The sequence below is a fragment of the Monodon monoceros genome, unplaced genomic scaffold (assembly GCF_005190385.1).
Source record: "Monodon monoceros isolate NGI ecotype Baffin Bay Population unplaced genomic scaffold, NGI_Narwhal_1 Super_Scaffold_22, whole genome shotgun sequence".
In the NCBI taxonomy this organism is placed as follows: domain Eukaryota; kingdom Metazoa; phylum Chordata; class Mammalia; order Artiodactyla; family Monodontidae; genus Monodon; species Monodon monoceros.
In genome coordinates this window covers 64,209,447-64,228,085 of record NW_021703779.1, presented here as the reverse complement: position 1 = coordinate 64,228,085, position 18,639 = coordinate 64,209,447, and the positions used below count along the sequence as shown (strand labels likewise).

Below are 18,639 nucleotides of genomic sequence, written 5' to 3'. Positions count from 1 at the left end.
GAATTCCCCTTGCAAATCACTTTCTTATAGTAAATGTAAGAAAACCTAAATAGGAAGTATTAGAGAGCCAAAATGTTGCACCTGGAAATTGAAATGGATATTAAATAAGTAGATGGCTATAACTGAGCTATGATTTTCACTGCATACTTCACTTTCACTTCAAAGAGTTTATGCTTAATTCTTTTGCGGTAGCTTTCTGAACTTTTTGAGAAGCAACACCTTGAATAAGTCATTTAAGTTTACCTTACAGCATTCACATCTCTGTGTTTTAGTTTAGTATCGTATTAGGACATCTTATGATGAGGAAATGACTGTATATTAACTACTTCAAAATATTTGATTTATTATTTCAGCATAAGCATACCTTGTTTTATTGCACTTCACAGATACTGTGTTTTTCACAAATTGAAGGTTTGTGGCAACCCTGTGTTAAGCAAGTCTATCAGCACCATTTTTCCAACAGCAATTGTTCACTCCATATCTGTGTGTCACATTTCGTAATTCTCACAGTATTTGAAACTTTTTTGTTATTATTATGTTTGTTATGGTGATCTGTGATCAGCCATCTTTGATGTTACTATTGTAATTGTTTTGGGGAGCCATGAACTACACCCATGTTAGACAGGCAACTTAATTGATAAATTTTGTGTTGCGTGGGTTCTGACTGATCCACCGACTGGCCTTTCCCCTGTCTCTCTCCCTCTCTTCAGGCCTCCCTATCCCCTAAGACACACAGTATTGAAATCAGGCCAATTAATAACACTACAGTGGCCTCTAAGTATTCAAGTGAAAGGAAGACTTGCTTGTCTCTCACTTTAAATCAAAAGCTAGAAATGATTAAGCTTAGTGAAGAAGGCATGTCAAAAGCCAAGATAGGCCAAAACTAGGCCTCTTTGCCAAACAGTTAGCCAAGTTGTGAATTCAAAGGAAAAGTTCTTGAAGGAAATTAAAAGTGCTATTCCAGTGAACACACAAATGATAAGAAAGTGAAACAGCCTTATTTCTGATAATGGAGAAAGTTGTTGTGGTCTGGATAGAAGATCAAACCAACCACAACATTCTCTTAAGCCAAAGCCTAATCCAGAGTAAGGCTTAGCTCTCTTCAGTTGTATGAAGGCTGAGAGAGGTGGGGAAGCTGCAGAAGAAAAGTTTGAAGCTAATGGAGGTTGGTTCCATGAGGTTTAAGGAAAGAAGCCATCTCCATAACATAAAAGTGCAAGGTGAAGCAGCATGTGGTGATGTAGAAGCTGCAGCACGTCATCCAGAGGATCTAGCTAAGATATTTCATGAAGGTGGCTACACTGAACAACAGGTTTTCAGTGTAGACAAAACAGCCTTCTATTGGAAGAACATGCCATCTAGGGCTTTCATAGCTGGAGAGAAGTCGATGCCTAGCTTTGAAGCTTCAAAGAACAGGCTAAGTCTCTTATTAGGAGCTAATGTAGTTGGTGACTTCAAGTTGAAACCACTGCTCATTTACCATTTGGAAAATCCCAGGGCCCTTAAGAATTATGCTAAATCTGCTCTGCCTGTGCTCTATAAATGGAACAACAAAGCCTGGATGGCCTCACATCTGTTTACAGCATGGTTTACTGAGTGTTTTAAGCTCACTGTTGAGACTGACTGGTCAGAAAAAAAAAAGATTCCTTTCAAAATATTTCTGCTCATTGACAGTAATTCTAAAATATTACTGCTTTTGGTCACCCAAGAGCTCTGATGGAGATGTAAAACGAGATTAATGTTGTTTTCAGGCCTGCTAACACAACATCCATTCTGCAGCCTATGGATCAAGGAGTCATTTCAACTCTCAAGTCTTATTATTTAAGAAGTACACTTTGTAAGGCTATAGCTGCCATAGACAGTGATTCCACTGATGGATCTGGGAAGAGTCAATTGAAAACCTCATGGAAAAGATTCACCATTCTAGGTATCATTAAGAACATTCATGATTCATGGGAAGAGGTCAAAATATCAACATTAACAGGAGTTGGGAAGAAGTGAATTCCAACCCTCATGGATTACTTTGAGGGGTTCAAGTCTTCAGGGTAGGAAGTCACTGCTGATGTGGTGGAAATAGCAAGAGAACTAGAATTAGAAGAGCCTGAAGATGTGACTGAATTGCTGCAATCTCATGATAAAACTTTAATGGATGAAGAGTTGCTTCTTATGGATGAGCAAAGAGAGTGGTTTCTTGAGATGGAATCTGCTCCTGGCGAAGATGCTGTGAAAATGGTGGAAATGACAACAGAGGATTTAGAACATTTCATAAACTTAGTTGATAAATCCATTGCAGGGTGTGAGAAGATTGACTCCCATTTTGAAAGAAATTCTACTGTGGGTAAAATGCTGTCACACAGCATTGCATGCTACAGAGAGATCGTTCATGAAAGGAAGAGCCATTATCGATTCAGCAAACTTCATTGTTGTCTTATGTTAAGAAATTGCCACAACCACCCCAGTCATCAGCAGCCACCACCCTGACCAGTCAGCAGCCATCAACATGGAGGCAAGACCCCTCACCAGCAAAAAGATTATGACTTGCTTCAGCGAGACGATGCAAGCATTTGTTTAGTAATAAAGTATTTTTAAATTAAGGTATATACATTGTTTTTTAAGACATAATGCTATTGTACACTTAATAGACTACAGAATAGTGTAGACCTGACTTTTATATGTAGTGGGAAACCAAAAAAATTGTGTGACTCGCTTTATTGTGATAATTCGCTTTATTGTGATGGTCTGGAACCAAACCTGCAACATCTCTGAGGTATGCCTGTGTTTTCAGAGTAAGCTTTATCAGTGAGCATTATATTTGAAAACAAACATAGAGTGGACTTGGATAGGTTGCGGCACAGGAAGACCCTATGCTCACCTCCTCCCCTGAGCACAGTGATCTACACCTAAACACAATGCATTTCCTCTTGAAGAAGATCTGGGGGCTGAATGAACTGGTGCTGCCAATAGAAGAACCACATAGAAACTGGTAGGAAAGTCAGAGACATGGTATCCATGGGAACCCCTCCTCTTTCGCAGTGATCTACAGTAGGGAGATGGATTGCTGAGGGATCCAAATGCAGACACACTCACCCTGGGACACAGTGAAAAAACTTTAAAGGCACCTACAGTATATGTAAAGGAAATCTGTTTCCTAACCCTAGAGCTTCTGCCAAAATGACAGGGAACTGTTGGAGCCCTTGCCTGGGTAGGAGGCACTGGTGATCACTATTGTTTGGAGTTCCCTCCCCAGACTCCTCCTGCCCCATATCTGCTCCAGCTCCAGCCGCCCCATCAAGGCAGCCTATGGCCCAGCACTCTTCAGGGACTGCCCCTGGACCAGGTCCTCTCCAGCTCCAGCTATCCTCCTAAGGCACCCTTGGGTGCAGTACTTCCCAGGGGGCTGCCTCTGGACTGGGCCCTCCTCCAGGTTCTGTGGTCCCACCAAGGCAGCTTCAGGCATAGTGGTCCTCAGGGATTAACCCCAACTGGTGCCCACTGCAGCCCCATCTGGCCTGGCAAAGTCTCTAGGCACAAGTAGTCTACACAGGGAATGTTCCCACACAAGGCCTCTTCTTCAAGATCAGGGAAGGTAGCTGTTTCACCTAATTTATAGAAACACAAAAGAAGATCAAAGTAACGAGATAGAGGAATATGGTCCAAACAAAATAACAAAATAAAACCCCGGGGAAAAAATAAACCCTAATGAAACAGATAAGTAGTTTACCTGATAAAAGAGTTCAAAGAAACAGTCATAAGCGTGCTCACCAAACTCAGGGAACGATTGGAGGAACTCAGTGAGAACTTTAACAAAGACTTAGAAAATGTAAGAAAGAATCAGAACTCAATACAGTAACTGAAATAAAAAATACACTAGAGGGAATCAGAAGCAGATGAGATGATACAGAAGGGATAAGTAATCTGGTAGATAAAATAGTAGAAATCACCCCATAAGAATAGCAACAAGAAGGAAGAATTTTTAAAAATGAGAGTTTAAGGGACCTCTGTGAAACTTCAACCATACTAATATTTATATTGTAGGGGTCCCAGAAGGAGAAGAGAGAAAGGGACAGAAAACTTATTTGAAGAAATAATGGTGGAAAACATCCGTACCTAGGGAAGGAAACAGACACCCAGGTAGAGGAAGCATAGAGATCCTAAACAAGATGAACCCAAAGAGACCCATACCAAGATACATCATAATTAAAATGGCAGAAATTTAAGAATAAAAGAGAATTTTAAAGACAGCAAGAGAAAAACAGCTAATCATATACAAGTGAAACCACATAAGCCTATCAGCTAATTTTAAAGCAGAAACTTTGTGGGCCAGATAGGAGTGCCATGATGTATTTAAAGTGCTGAGAGGATAAAAACTTACAGTCAAGAACACTGTACCTGGCAAGGTTATCATTCAGACTTGAAGGGGAGATAAGGAGTTTTTCAGACAAACAAAAACGAAAGGAGTTCATCACCAATAAACTGGCCTTACAAGAAATATTAAAGGGTTATCTTTAAGGGGAAAAGAAAAGATCACAACTAAAAATAAGAAAATATATGAAAGGAAAAAAATCACTGGTGAAGGAGAATATATAGTAAAGGAATTGAATCAGTCACTTTAAAAAGCTAGTATGAAGGTTTAAAGACAAGCAGTAAAAAAAATCAGCTGTAACTGAAGTAAGTAGTTAAGGGATACACAAAATAAAAAGAAGTAAAATATAACAACAAAAAATAAAACGTGACAGGCAAGTGAAAATGGAGTGCTTTTTTTGATTGATTGACAGACAGGAAAGTAGGATTTATTGGTGGGCATGAGCAAGGAATGGACAACAACACCAAGGCTCTTGTGAGTGCAGGGCCTGCCATTTGTCCAAGGGGCTGTGATTAAGGATGTATTTAACCCCACAGCCAACTGGGTTAAGTCACTTTTCTGCCACCACATGTTCAAATTCATCGACTTTAAACTTAGTAAATCCCCACTCTTGGACATGTGAATCTTCTGGTGGCCAGGGAACTTGAACTTGGCCCTGTATAGGGCCTCAACCACATGCTCCTTGTTCTTCAGCTTGGTGGGGATGGACATGATGACTTGACAAGTGTGTACTGTGGCCACTGTGCCCTGGGGCTTTCCAGAGGCACCCTACCTACCTACCCAGAGCTTGTCAGCCTCAGCACAGGAGAATGTCTTGTTGATGTGGATGATGTAGAAGGGGTGGAGATGTGTTTGGATGTGAAAACCATCTTTGCCACAGCTTTTCACCGTGTACTTGTTGGCAGAAATACGGGCAGCCTTCGGTGGAGAACTGCTCATACTCATTTGACACCATGTAGCCACAGAGTGGGAACTTTTGCCTTCTTCTACCCCAGGTAAAAGATGTGGATCTTGGCATCAGGGTCACCTTGGCAGAAGCAAGACTCTGGGTACAGATTGTTTTTACAATACTAGTAATACCAGGCATGGCAGCAGCCCATGGTGACAACAGGATTTTCAGAAGCATGATGAAGGGAAAGAGCAAAACGTAGTGCTTTTAGAATGCCTTCAAACTTAAAGTGACTGTCAGCTTAAAATAATTGGGTATATATACAGGTTGATGTATATACACATACATACATACATACCCATACACACACCTCATGATAACCACAAATCAAAAACACCTACAATGGATACACAAAAAAATAAAGAGAAAGGGATCCAAACATAAAACTAAAGGAATCCATCAAACAATAAGGGAAGAAATGAAGAGAGTAAGAATGGAACAGAGAAGAACTAAAAACACAACCAGAAAACAAGTTAAAAAAATGGCAATAAGTATATACCTGCCAATAATTATTTTAAATGTGAATGGACTAAATGCTCCAATCAAAAGACATAGGGTAGCTGAATGGATAAAAAAGCATGACCCATCTGTATGCTGCCTGTAGGAGACTCACCTCAGATCTAAAGACACACATAAACTGAAAGTGAGGGGATAGAAAAAGATATTCCATGCAGATTGAAAAGTAAAGAATGCTGGGGTGGCAATACTCATGTCAGACAAAATAGACTTTAAAACAAAAGCTATAACAAAAGACAAGGAAGTGCATGCCATAGTGTTAATGGGGTCAATCCAAACAAGAGGATATAACATTTGTAAATATTCATGCACCCAACATAGGAGTGTCTAAATATATAAAGAAAGTATCAACGGAAATAAAGGGAGAAATTGACAGTGATACAGTAATAATAGGGGACTTTAATACCCCACTTACATCAGTGTATAGATCATCTAGACACTAAATCGGTAAGGAAACTCTGGCCTTAAATCTGGTATTTGACCGGATGCATTTAATAGATAAATATAGAACATTTTATCCAAAAGCAGCAGAATACATATTCTTTTCAGTTGCACATGGAACATTCTCCAGGATAGATCATGTTAGGTCACAAAATGGAACATTCTCCAGGATAGATCACATGTTAGGTCACAAAACAAGTCTTAATAAATTTAAGAAGATTGGAATCATATCAAGCATCTTTTCAGATCACAGTGATATGAAATTAGAAATCAAGTACAAGAAAAAACTGGAAAAAGCAATAATATGGGGAGGCTAAAAATCATGCTACTAAACAAGCAATAGATCAACGAAGGAATGAAAGAGGAAATAAGAAAATACTTTGAGACAAATGAAAATGGAAACACCATTACAAAATCTATGGGATGCAGCAAAAGCAGTTCTAAGAGGAAAATTCATAGTGGTACAGGCCTACTAGAAGAAATAAGAAAAATGTCAAATAAACCATGTAAACGTACATTTAAAGGAACAAGAAGAAGAAGTACAAGCAAAACCCAAAGTTTGTGAAAGGAACAAAATAATGAAGATCAGAGTGGAAATAACTGAATTTGAGTCTTTAAAAAAAAGGAAAATTCAATGAAGCTAAGTGTTGTTTCTTTGAAAAGATAAACAAAATCAAATATTTAGCCAGACCCATCAAGAGAGAGCCCAAATAAATAAAATCAGAAATGGAAGAAGAGAAGTTACAAACAACACCACCAAAATACAAAGGATCATAAGAGACTACTATGAACAATTGTGTGTCAACAAATTAGACAACCTGGGAGAAATGGATAAATACCTAGAAATGCACAATTTTCCAAGACTGAATCATGAAGAAATAGAAAATCTGAATAGATCTGTTACTAGTAACAATATTGAATCTGTAGTTTAAAAACAAAAGTCCAGGTCCAGATAGCTTCACAGGTGAATTATCTCGAACATTTAAAGAAGAGTAAGTACCTATTCTTCTCAAAATATTCCAAAAAAGTGAAACGGAAGGAACACTTCCAAACGCATTTTATGAGGCCAGTGTTACCCTGATACCAAAATGAGACAAAGACACCACCAAAAAAATAGTCTACAGGCTAATGTCCCTGATGAACACAGATGCAAACATCTTTAACAAAATATTAGCAAACTGAATTTTAAAATGCATTAAAAGGATCATACACCATGATCAATGAAATTTATCTCAGAGGTACGAGGATGGTCTAACATCTGTAAATCAATCAATGTGATATACCACATTAATAAAACAAAGGATAACATCAAATGATCATCTTAGTAGATGCAGGAAAAGCATTTGATAAAATTCAACATCCATTTATGATGAAAATTTTCAACAAAGTGGGTACAGACAGAACGTATCTCATCATAGTAAAAGCCATTTATGAAAAACCCACAGGTAATATACTCAGTGGTGAAAAGCTGAAAGCTTTTCCTCTAAGATCAGGAGCAAGACAAGGATATGGATTCTCACTAGTTTTATTCAATACAGTATTGGAAGTCCTGGCCCCAGCCATTAGGCAAGAAAAAGGGAAAAAGCATCCAGATTGGAAAGGAAGCAGTAAAACTGTCACTATTTGCAGATGACATGATATGTATAAAACCCCAAAGACTCTACCAAAAAACGATTAGAACTAATAAATTCAGTAAAGTTTCAGCATAAAAAAATATATGGAAACCTGTTGCTTTTCTGTACACTAGTAATGAACTAGCAGAAAGAGAAATTAAGAAAACTTTTCCATTTACAATTGCATCAAAAAGAATAAAATATCTAGGTTTCAATTTAACCAAGGCACAAGACCTATACTCTGAAAACTATGAGATATTGAGGAACAAAATGGAAGATGACACAAAAATAATGGAAATATACTTAGTGCTCATGTATTGGAGAGTCAATATCATTAAAATGTTGATACTACCAAAAGCCATCTACAGATTCAATGCAATTCCTGTCAAAATACCAGTGGCATTTTTGACTGAATGAGAACAATCCTAAAATTTGTATGGAACAGAAAAGATCCCGAATAGCCAAAGCAATCTTGAGAAAGAAGAACAAAGCTGGAGATAACATGCTTCCAGACTTGAAATTATACTACAAAGCTTTAGTAGTCAAAACAGTATAGTACCAGCACAAAAACTGACACATAGATAAATGGAACACAGTAGCGAATTCAGAAATAAACTGAAGCTCATATGTTCAATTAATCTACAACAAAGTGGGAAGGAACATACAGTGGGGAAAAGACAGTCTCTTGAAATAAAATGGTGTTGGGAAAACTGGACAGCTATATGCAAAAGAATGAAACTGGATCACTTTCTTACACCATATACAAAAAGAAACTCAAAATGGATTAAAGACTTAAATGTAAGACCTTAAACTTTAAAATTCCTAGAAGAAAATATAGGCAGTACGCTCTTTGACATGGGTGTTAGAAATATTTTTTTTGAATCTGTTTCCTCAGGCAAGGGCAACAAAAGTAAAATTAAACAAATGGGACTACATCAAAGTAGTCCCATTTGTTTAATGGGACTAAATGGAGAATATATTTACATGTGATATATCCCATAAGGGGTTGATATCCAAAATATATAAATAACTCATACAACTCAATATCAAAAAACAACCAGATTAAAAACTGGGCAGAGAACCTGAATAGACATTTTTCCAAAGAAGACATACAGATGGTCAACAGGAACATGGGAAGGCTTTCAACATCACTAATCATCAGCAGAATGCAAATCAAAAGCACAGTGAGATACAACCTCACACCTGTCAGAATGGCTGTTATCAAAAAGCAAGAAACAACAAGTGTTGGTGAAGATGTGGAGAAAAGGGTACTGTTGTGCACTGTTGGTGGGAATGTTAATTGTTGCAGCTATTATGAAAACCATGGAGGTTCCTCAAAAAATTAAAAGTAGAACTACCATATGCCATATGATGCAGCATTTCCACTTCTGGGTATTTATCTGAAGAATACAAACACACTAATTTGAAAATATATGCGTACTCCCATGTTCATTGCAGCACTGTTTACAGTAGCCAAGATATGGAAGCAACGTAAGTGTCCATCAGTAGATGAATGGATAAAGGAGGGGTGTGTGTGTGTGTGTAATGGAATACTACTCAGCCATAAGAAAGAATGAAATCTTGCCTTTATGGCAACGTGGATCAACCTGCAGGGTATTATGGTAAGTGAAATAAGTCAGACCAAGAAAAACAAAGACTGTATGATTTAACTTATATGTGGAATGTAAAAAACAAAACAAACAAACTAAACTAAATAGGAGCAGACTCGTTGATATCTAGAGCAAACTGGTGGTTGGCAGAAGGGGGTGCATCTTGGGGGGATGGATGAAATAGGTAAAGGGAGTTAAGTGGTACAAACTTCCAGCTATAAAATTAATAAGTCACAGGCATTTAATGTGCACATAGGGAATGTAGTCAGTAATATTGAAAAATATGGTGATGGATGATAACTGGTCTTATTGTGGTTATCATTGCATACTGTATAAAAACATCTAATCACTATGTGGTACACCTGAAGCTAATATATTGTATGTTAATTGTAACGCAATTGAAAAACAAAATGTATATAATTTATTGTATGGATATAATCTTTTGTGATAGAATCTTGGTATATTATATAGGACCATAATATTAGCATTAACATACCATATTTATTCATTCAACAAATGTTTATTGTGTTCTTACTATGTGCCTGGGACAGCTCAAGAAGCTTGGGTTATATCAATGTGCAAAATACACTTACAGAGTTTACCATTCTACTAGTACTACTATTTATACATATATTTTAATGATATTCTACCTTTATTTCTAAAACTACAGTGTAGGCGTTTTAAAATTTATTTATTTTTGTTTGTGTTGGGTCTTCATTGCTGTGCACAGGCTTTCTCTAGTTGCAGTGGGCGGGGCTCTAGTTGCGGTGGTTTCTCTTGTTGCGGAGCACAGGCTCTAGGCATGCGGGCTTCAGTAGTTGTGGCACACGGGCTCAGTAGTTGTGGCCCGTGGGCTCTAGAGTGCAGGCTCAGTAGTTATAGCACACGGGCTTAGTTGCTTTGCAACATGTGGGATCTTCCCAGACCAGGGCTTGAACCCATGTCCCCTGAATTGGCAGGTGGATTCTTAACCACTGCACCACCAGGGAAGCCCTACAGTGTAGTTTTTTAAGGAATCTCCATACTGTTCTCCATGGTGGCTGTATGAATTTACATTCCCACCAATAGTGTAGGAGAGTTCCTTTTTCTCCACACCCTCTCCAGCATTTATTATTTGTAGACTTTTTTATGATGGCCATTCTGACTGGTGTGAGGTGATGGAGGTTCCTTAAAAAACTAAAAAATAGAGATACCATATGATCCTGCAATCCCAGTCCTGGGCATATGTCCAGAGAAAAACATAATTTGAAAAGATACATGCACCCCAGTGTTCATTGCAGCACTATTTACAATAACCAAGACATGAAAGGAACCTAAATGTCCATCAACAAATGAATGGATAAAGAAGATGTGGTGTGTGTGTGTGTGTGTGTGTGTGTGTGTGTGTGTGCATGTGTGTGTGTGTGTGTGTACATAAACACACACATACATATGTATACAGTGGAATATTACTCAGCCATAAAAAAGAATGAAATAATGCCATTTGCAGCAACATGGATGGACCTAGAGATTATCATACTAAGTGAAGTAAGTCAGAAAGAGAAAGACAAATACCATACGATATCATTTATATGTGGAAGATCAGAAAAGAAAAATGATGCAAATGAACTTATGTACAAAACAGAAATAGACCCACAGACAGAAAACAAACTTATGGTTACCAAAGGGGAAAGGGGAGGAGGGATAAATTAGTTTGGGATTAACATATACACACTACTATATATAAAATAGATGATCAACAAGGACCTACTGTATGACACTGGGAGCTATACTCAATATTTTGTAATAACCTATAAGGGAAAAGAATCAGAAAAAGAATATATATATATATATATATATATATATATATATATATATGTAACTGAATCACTTTACTGTACATCTGAAACTAATACAACATAGTAAATTAACTGCACTTCAATTTAAGAAAAGGTAAGAAGAGTTAAGGGGTGAGGTGGTAGCCTGAAAAGGGGGTGGAGTCAGGAAAGAGTTCAGTTTTAGGAGGTGGTAAGAAGTATCTCTGATTCTTTGGTTCTGCTGGTCTTTTACTTTGGGATACATTTTGAAGACATTGATGATGGTGATTGATTGATTGATAGATGAATTTATAGCCTAATTCTTTCAGTCATTCTATTGATTCAAAAATACCTGGTGCATATCAATATGCTGACACCAGAAATCAAAGGAAAAGCAAAGGGGCCTGGTCTTCAGAGGTGCTTGGTCTGGTGGGGAATGTTCTTCACTAGACTGGCAAATATGTTGCATTTCCAATAGCACCAGTGAGTTTAGTAAGCATAGAAACATCTGTGCTACCTAAATGGGATGGGAAGAGTATTTTTTAAGTTGCATTTAACAATAATCTGCATTTCCAATGACTCCTCCCAATATTCTTGTGTAGTAGAATTCTGGTATAAAATAAAGTTCGAAAAAATAAAATAAAATAAAGTTCGTTATTATAAGAAAAAAAACTACAGTGTATCTTGCTGCAAATACGGTGTTTAAATATATATTTAAATTGCTTGAAGAAATTAGGGGTAAAAGTGTTGCTTTCTATTTGTATTTCATTTGTGCCTTGTAAGCATTTTTTGATATCCAGAGTGGTTATTTAGAAGTGGCTTTGATTTATTAATTCACTGTTACTTGTCATGTATGCATACACAATACAGAGTTATAACAGGAGGAATGATTAATCCATGTCGATGATGAAGTAAGAATATTCAGCATGAAATATCTATTTGTAGGTTTTAATTATTTATTCAGGATATTTATGAACTGGAGTAGCCCATATTTTTCTGGGTCACTTTTTTTTTTTTTTTTTTCGGTACGCGGGCCTCTCACTGTTGTGGCCTCTCCCGTTGAGGAGCACAGGCTCCGGACGCGCAGGCTCAGCGGCCATGGCTCACGGGCCTAGCCTCTCCGCGGCATGTGGGATCTTCCCGGACCGGGGCACGAACCCGTGTCCCCTGCATCGGCAGGTGGACTGTCAACCACTGCGCCACCAGGGAAGCCCTCTGGGTCACTTTTTATTTTTTTAGAGATTACTCTGTTGTGATTATATCCAACAGGATTACAGTTAGAATGAATGTATTGTATTTGCACAGAAATTGTCACCTGTGCTAAGCTTTTACACTTCTTATTTAGCTGCCACATTTGTACTATCTGCCAGCTTTTTTTAATAATTGCTTACACTTTTACTGTATATAAATTACCTTAATTAAATTGGGTAACCATTGCTGAAGTTGTGTTCAGTCTGTGGAACTGCAAAATTCCCAAAGGCACTGATTATTTGCCAGTTGACTAATTGTAGAAAGGAATTTTAGTTAGCATATGCTTGATAAGCTACGTGTCAGGATTCCTCAAAGCTACCCCCTGGTTTGGTGATTCATAGGACTCAGCATATAGTCATATTCAGGACTATGGTATATTACAACAGAAGAGTACAAAGCAAAATCAGGAAAGGGAAAAGGCACATATTGGTTAAAGTCCAGAGGAAACCAGGCATAACCTTCCAAGAGTCCTATCGCAGTGGGTCACACAGGATGTACTAATTTCTGCAGCAGCAAGTTATGGCTACATATGTGAAGTGTTGTCTACCAGAGAAGCTCATTAGAGACTAAGTACCCAAGGTTTTTACTGGGAACTGGTGACATAGGCACTTTCTGCCTGGCTCTTACCAAATTCCAGACTCCCAGAACGAAAACAGGTGTTTTCTTTCTAGGTGCCTAGATGAGGTGCAGCAATCCCTTCTTCTCAGGGAAAGTTTAAAATCAGTACAGGGAACGGTTTACCATTCAAGTTCCCAGACAACAGCCAAGGGTCACCCTCTTAAGAAGGCTCTTCTAAGATGAAATTTTTGTTGACTCTTGAAGGATAGTAAAATATGCCTGGAAGTTGGTCAAGAAAAGAGGGGGAGAACGTAATATAAGACATTCAAGGAACGACATGGAATCGTGAAAATGTGCGGTACATTTAGGCAATAGCTTATTGTGGTTTAAATACAAATGCATAATGAGCTCTGTAAAAGTAATGGAAATCACCAGGACCCAGACTAAAAAGAAGGAACTGATAAACAGTAAGTTCAAGAAAGTATGCTATGGAAGCTCTAGGGATAGGCTAGTCTTGAGAGTAGCAGCTTTGGTTTTCACCTACTCAGGGGTAAGATTCAAGGCCTTGAGCGCTCTATAAGGTGGAGAGTTCTTAGAACTCAGATTTAAGCTGAATCTGTTTAACATAGGTACATACTCCATAGAAGAATAGGATAGAAGAAAATTTTCCCATCAATCCAGGGAGATGATAAGGAGATGACAAGGAAGCTTATCTGTGTCACGCTGGGCTGTGGGTTTCAAAAATAGTTTTCTTGGATTCATAATCATGGGCTTTCCCTCACATGGTTTATGGTTTGAATTTACATTATTTACATAGTCTAAAAATCTCAAGCTGAAATACTAACCTCAAAAGTAATTCTGGGTTGGTGATCCCCTGGAGCATCTGACAGAAGCAGATGCAGAATCGCTGTGGAGTTGTATGATGTCAACCCAGGCTACCGAGAATTCTCTCATATTACAGCTACACTGAAAGTGAAATGACAAGAAAAAGTTATAGAGTACCTAAAGAAGCAATCAACATTAGGAAAAGTTAGCAACAAAATAAGTTATCAGCCAACTTGACAAAGTTAGCACAAAAAACAAACAACATGATCAGATTGTCAAGAACCACAAATATTAGAACTATTTGATAAGAATATAAAGTAGGTATGTTTAATATGATATGAGTCATGAGCATAATTTTATAACAGAAAATTTTAAACTTAGATGAAGTAGACAACATTCTAGAAAAATACAACACTGAGTCTTCATTGCAGTTATTTCACAGTAGGCAAAAATGAGAAATAATCTAAATGTCTATGAACAGGAGAACTAATAAATTATGGTATATTCATGCAGTGGAATACTATATGGCAGTTAGAATTATTGAATAAGTCTCACTTTGAGTGGAAAATGAAAAACTCCATTCAGTGAAAAAGTAGGTTGTAAAATTATGCAAACAGTATGGTACTATTTACATACAGTTTAAAAACATGATACATAATTACAGTTTACTAATACAAATGTAGTGAAAATATAAAAACAACATAAATAGTAAATATAAAGTTTAGGGTTTTATTACTTTTCCAAAAGAAGGGAAAGAAGAGAACAGTATTGGTTAGGGTCACATATTAGGCTTCAGTTGCATCAGAAGTAGATTTAACGTGTTTTAAAATTTGATGAAGATGGGATATGGGAACACTGCTGTTCTTTATATTCTATATACTTTTCTGAATATGTAAAATATTTTATAACAAAATATATAAAAATTTAAAGTACTTTGCATTAAAAGGCAATTGAGAGAAGATACAGAAACAGGTTAAACCTGTACATTCCTTATTTTAAACTGAACTGTTTATATCTTTCATAGATTATTTTGTTATTCTCTTCTTACACCTTTTTTTTTAACATCTTTATTGGAGTATAATTGCTTTACAATGGTGTGTTAGTTTCTGCTTTATAACAAAGTGAATCAGTTATACATATACATATGTCCCCATATCTCTTCCCTCTTGCATCTCCCTCCCTCCCACCCTCCCTATCCCACCCCTCTAGGTGGTCACAAAACACCGAGCTGATCTCCCTGTGCTATGTGGCTGCTTCCCACTAGCTATCTGTTTTACGTTTGGTAGTGTATATATGTCCATGGCACTCTCTCACTTTGTCCCAGCTTACCCTTCCCCCTCCCCATACCCTCAAGTCCATTCTCTAGTAGGTCTGCGTCTTTATTCCCATCTTGCCCCAGGTTCTTCATGACCATTTTTTTAATATTCCATATAGATGTGTTAGCATACAGTATTTGTTTTTCTTTTTCTGACTTACTTCACTCTGTATGACAGACTCTAGGTCCATCCACCTCACTACAAATAACTCAGTTTTGTTCCTTTTTATGGCTGAGTAATATTCCATTGTATATATGTGCCACATCTTCTTTATCCATTCATCTGTTGATGGACACTTAGGTTGCTTCCATGTCCTGGCTATTTTGAATTACGGTTTTCTCAGGGTATATGCCCAGTAGTGGGATTGCTGGGTCGTATGGTAGTTCTATTTTTAGTTTTTAAGGAGCGTCCAAACTGTTCTCCATAGTGACTGTATCAGTTTACATTCCCACCAACAGTGCAAGAGGGTTCCCTTTTCTCCACACCCTCTCCAGCATTTATTTTTTGTAGATTTTTTGATGATGGCCATTCCAACCAGTGTGAGATGATACCTCATTGTAGTTTTGATTTGCATTTCTCTAATGATTAATGATGTTGAGCATTCTTTCATGTGTCTGTTGGCAATCTGTTTACACCTTTTATAATCAAAGTTTGTGGGGAAAGTAAGAGCAAAATGATTTAACATGATATGGTGATGCCGGGATCAATCCTTGTTTGAGTTTTCCAGAATTCTAGTAGCACAGTGAAATGTTGCCTGCCCCTAAGATCTTTTCTCCCTTGATCTCTACGCGAGTCAGACTCCCTTCCCTTTTTCTTTTCCTCTCTTCCTCTCTCTTTGGGTCTCTAGGTCTTTCTCTCCTGGTCCCTATCTCTTGGGGTATGCTTTGGGGGTTATACTGTCTCAGGACCTGAGGGGCTTCATCTCTTTGGGTCTCTGTCTTTCTGAGCCCTCCTGCCCCCACGTTCTGTTTCTCATACTTGCACTTTCTCAGGGTCTGTCTCTTGCTTACTGTCTCACTTGGTGCCCCTCCCCCATGTCTTTCTTCCTCTGTGTACATATGTGTATGTTTATATGTGCCTTTGTGTGTCTTTCTGATTCTCTGTCTCTTTACCTCCCTCTTCCAGGGTCCCCTCTACCTTACCTCCTGTGTCTTTCTCTCAGAGTATAGAGCTCTTTCTCTCCTAGGGTTGTCTTTTTTCTCTCTCTCCTTCTGTGTGTGTGTGTGTGTGTGTGTGTGTGTGTGTGTGTGTTTTGCACCCATCTCCCACATCCTTACCAATCTCTTTCTCACTCTCTCCCTGGGTTGGTTGGTCTATATGTCTTTCTCTTAATCTCTGTCTTAATCCCTCTCTGGAGTCTTTCAGCTTCTTCCCTTATTTGCCTACTTATTTATGTTTCATTTATTTTGTTTAGGTAAAGCTACTTCCTCTTCTAATCCAAGCAGCCCAGCTCCAGACTGGTACAAAGATTTTGTTACAGATGCTGATGCTGAGGTTTTAGAGCATTCTGGAAAAATGGTGCTTCTCTTTGAAATTCTTCGAATGGCAGAGGAAATTGGGGATAAAGTGTAAGTTCTTTTCCTATTTTTATTATATGAACATTTTGATAACATTTTTATTGTTTAAACAATTTATTTAAAGCAATCTGTTTTGTTTTCTTCTTTTCTAAAGATGTAATTTCATGGTTAGTTTAGTGACAGCTATCTTCCTTCTAAGTCACTGTTTCTGAGTGCATATTCTGGTTATTTCTTCAGTGCTGTTTTCCCCTTCTGGCTATAGTATCTTGAACTTATTTCCTTGAGCCAAGTCTCTAGTTGATGTTTGTATTTCATCACTTTCAGAATCATTTTTCAATCCATGCGGTGTGGCTTCTACCCTATTACTTTACTGAGTTTTCCCCCCTAAAGTCACTTAATGACCTTCTAATTTCCAAATCTAGTGGACACCTCTTAGACTTTATTTCACCTCTTTGACTACTCTCTTTATTATTTCTCCTTTGTTTTTTGTTCCTGTTTATTTTACTTCTAGCATTTGTGCCCCCTTTCCCTTCCCTGGATTCCAACCCCCAATCTTATCCTTCATTTTATTATTTAAAAAACATACTTTCAAAGTTTTGAACCAGACCTACTGTTTAGGCTTTTATAAGATCCCAAGTTCTGGTCATAAAATATTTTTAAAATATAATGCTTTTGATATAACCATTTTTTTGTTAAAAAATTTAAGCACTTTAACATAAGGCTAAAATAAAACAATCTTCTATCTTAAAAAATGTCAAATTTAGTTTCTTTAACTTTCCTGGAAAGAGGTAGCTCTGTTATATTTTCATACCACCTTTTAATATACCTCTACTCTACACTTAACACATTCTGATGTACTTGTGTCTTTTCGCTGGATAGTGAGTTGTTTGAAGGCACAAACTGTTTTATTCCTTTTTAATTAACTCCTTCACCTGGCATCTAATAAGTACTCACTATAACTTATTTTTGTTACATATTGCCACTTATACAGAAACAAGTGGTTCAGATAAAGGGTGATGTTGGCTTGGAATGGAGTGGTAGTAGTGGAGATGAAGTGTATGTTTTGGAGTAGAAACAACAGCACTTGGTAGATTGAATGCAGGGCAGTAAGAAGGAGAGAGTAGTCAAAGATGACCCTCAGGCTTTCCCCCAAGTGGCTGGTAGATTATGGTGTTATTTACTAAAATGGAGAAGATTAAGGGAGAAGTAAGTTTATTAGAGGTAGTAAGGAGTCCTGCTCTGGCTTTGTTAAGTTTCCAAGGCCTATTAGATGTCCGTGAGAGATGTCAAGTAGAAAGTGGATATTTGAGCTCAGAGTTCCTGAAAGACCAAGAGAGATTAATGCTCTAGACATGCTTATGCTTTCTTATCTATTAACTTCTGTAGTTTAAAGTTAATTTTTATTGGATACCATACAAGAATTTTATGAGTATAGGGGAAATTTTAGTAGTCTTTTAATTTCCTAACCAGTTCAAGAATCTCTTCTACTATGTTCATCATGGATGTTCTCCTGATCTCTCCTGGGTAGAATATTTTGCATCTCAGAAGGCTCCCTATAGTTGAATGCTTCAAAGTGTTAGAAAATGGATCCTTATCTTTAGTTTATACTCTTCCTATAGCTATTTCTCCCCTGGTCTAAAATAGAATATATCTACTGCTTTTTAAAAATACTGTTATAATGATCATTTTTAGTTATTAACCCAACTGATAGGTGTTATCAACGTTAAGACTATAAAACTGCATTTCTGGAATTGTGATTACCACTATTCTTTATTTGTCCAACATTTCATTATGGAAATTTTCAAACATAACAAAAAGTAGAAAGAATTTTTAGAGTGAATACCTATATACCTGTCACCTAGAATCTATACTATATTCTATATT

General features: G+C 37.4%; 1 protein-coding gene and 1 pseudogene across 11 annotated transcripts in view; one reads left to right on the top strand and one right to left on the bottom strand.

Annotated features, from left to right (window-relative positions):
• ATRX (ATRX chromatin remodeler) overlaps nucleotides 1–18,639 on the top strand; it is a 245,850-nt gene that overhangs the window by 165,376 nt on the left and 61,835 nt on the right. For all 11 annotated transcript variants that reach the window (XM_029241150.1, XM_029241145.1, XM_029241143.1 and 8 more), the window contains one exon: nucleotides 16,653–16,806. In XM_029241150.1, the coding sequence (XP_029096983.1) occupies nucleotides 16,653–16,806 (154 nt within the window). The remainder of the gene's footprint in view (nucleotides 1–16,652; nucleotides 16,807–18,639) is intronic.
• On the bottom strand, nucleotides 2,643–16,509 carry LOC114906388 (annotated as a pseudogene).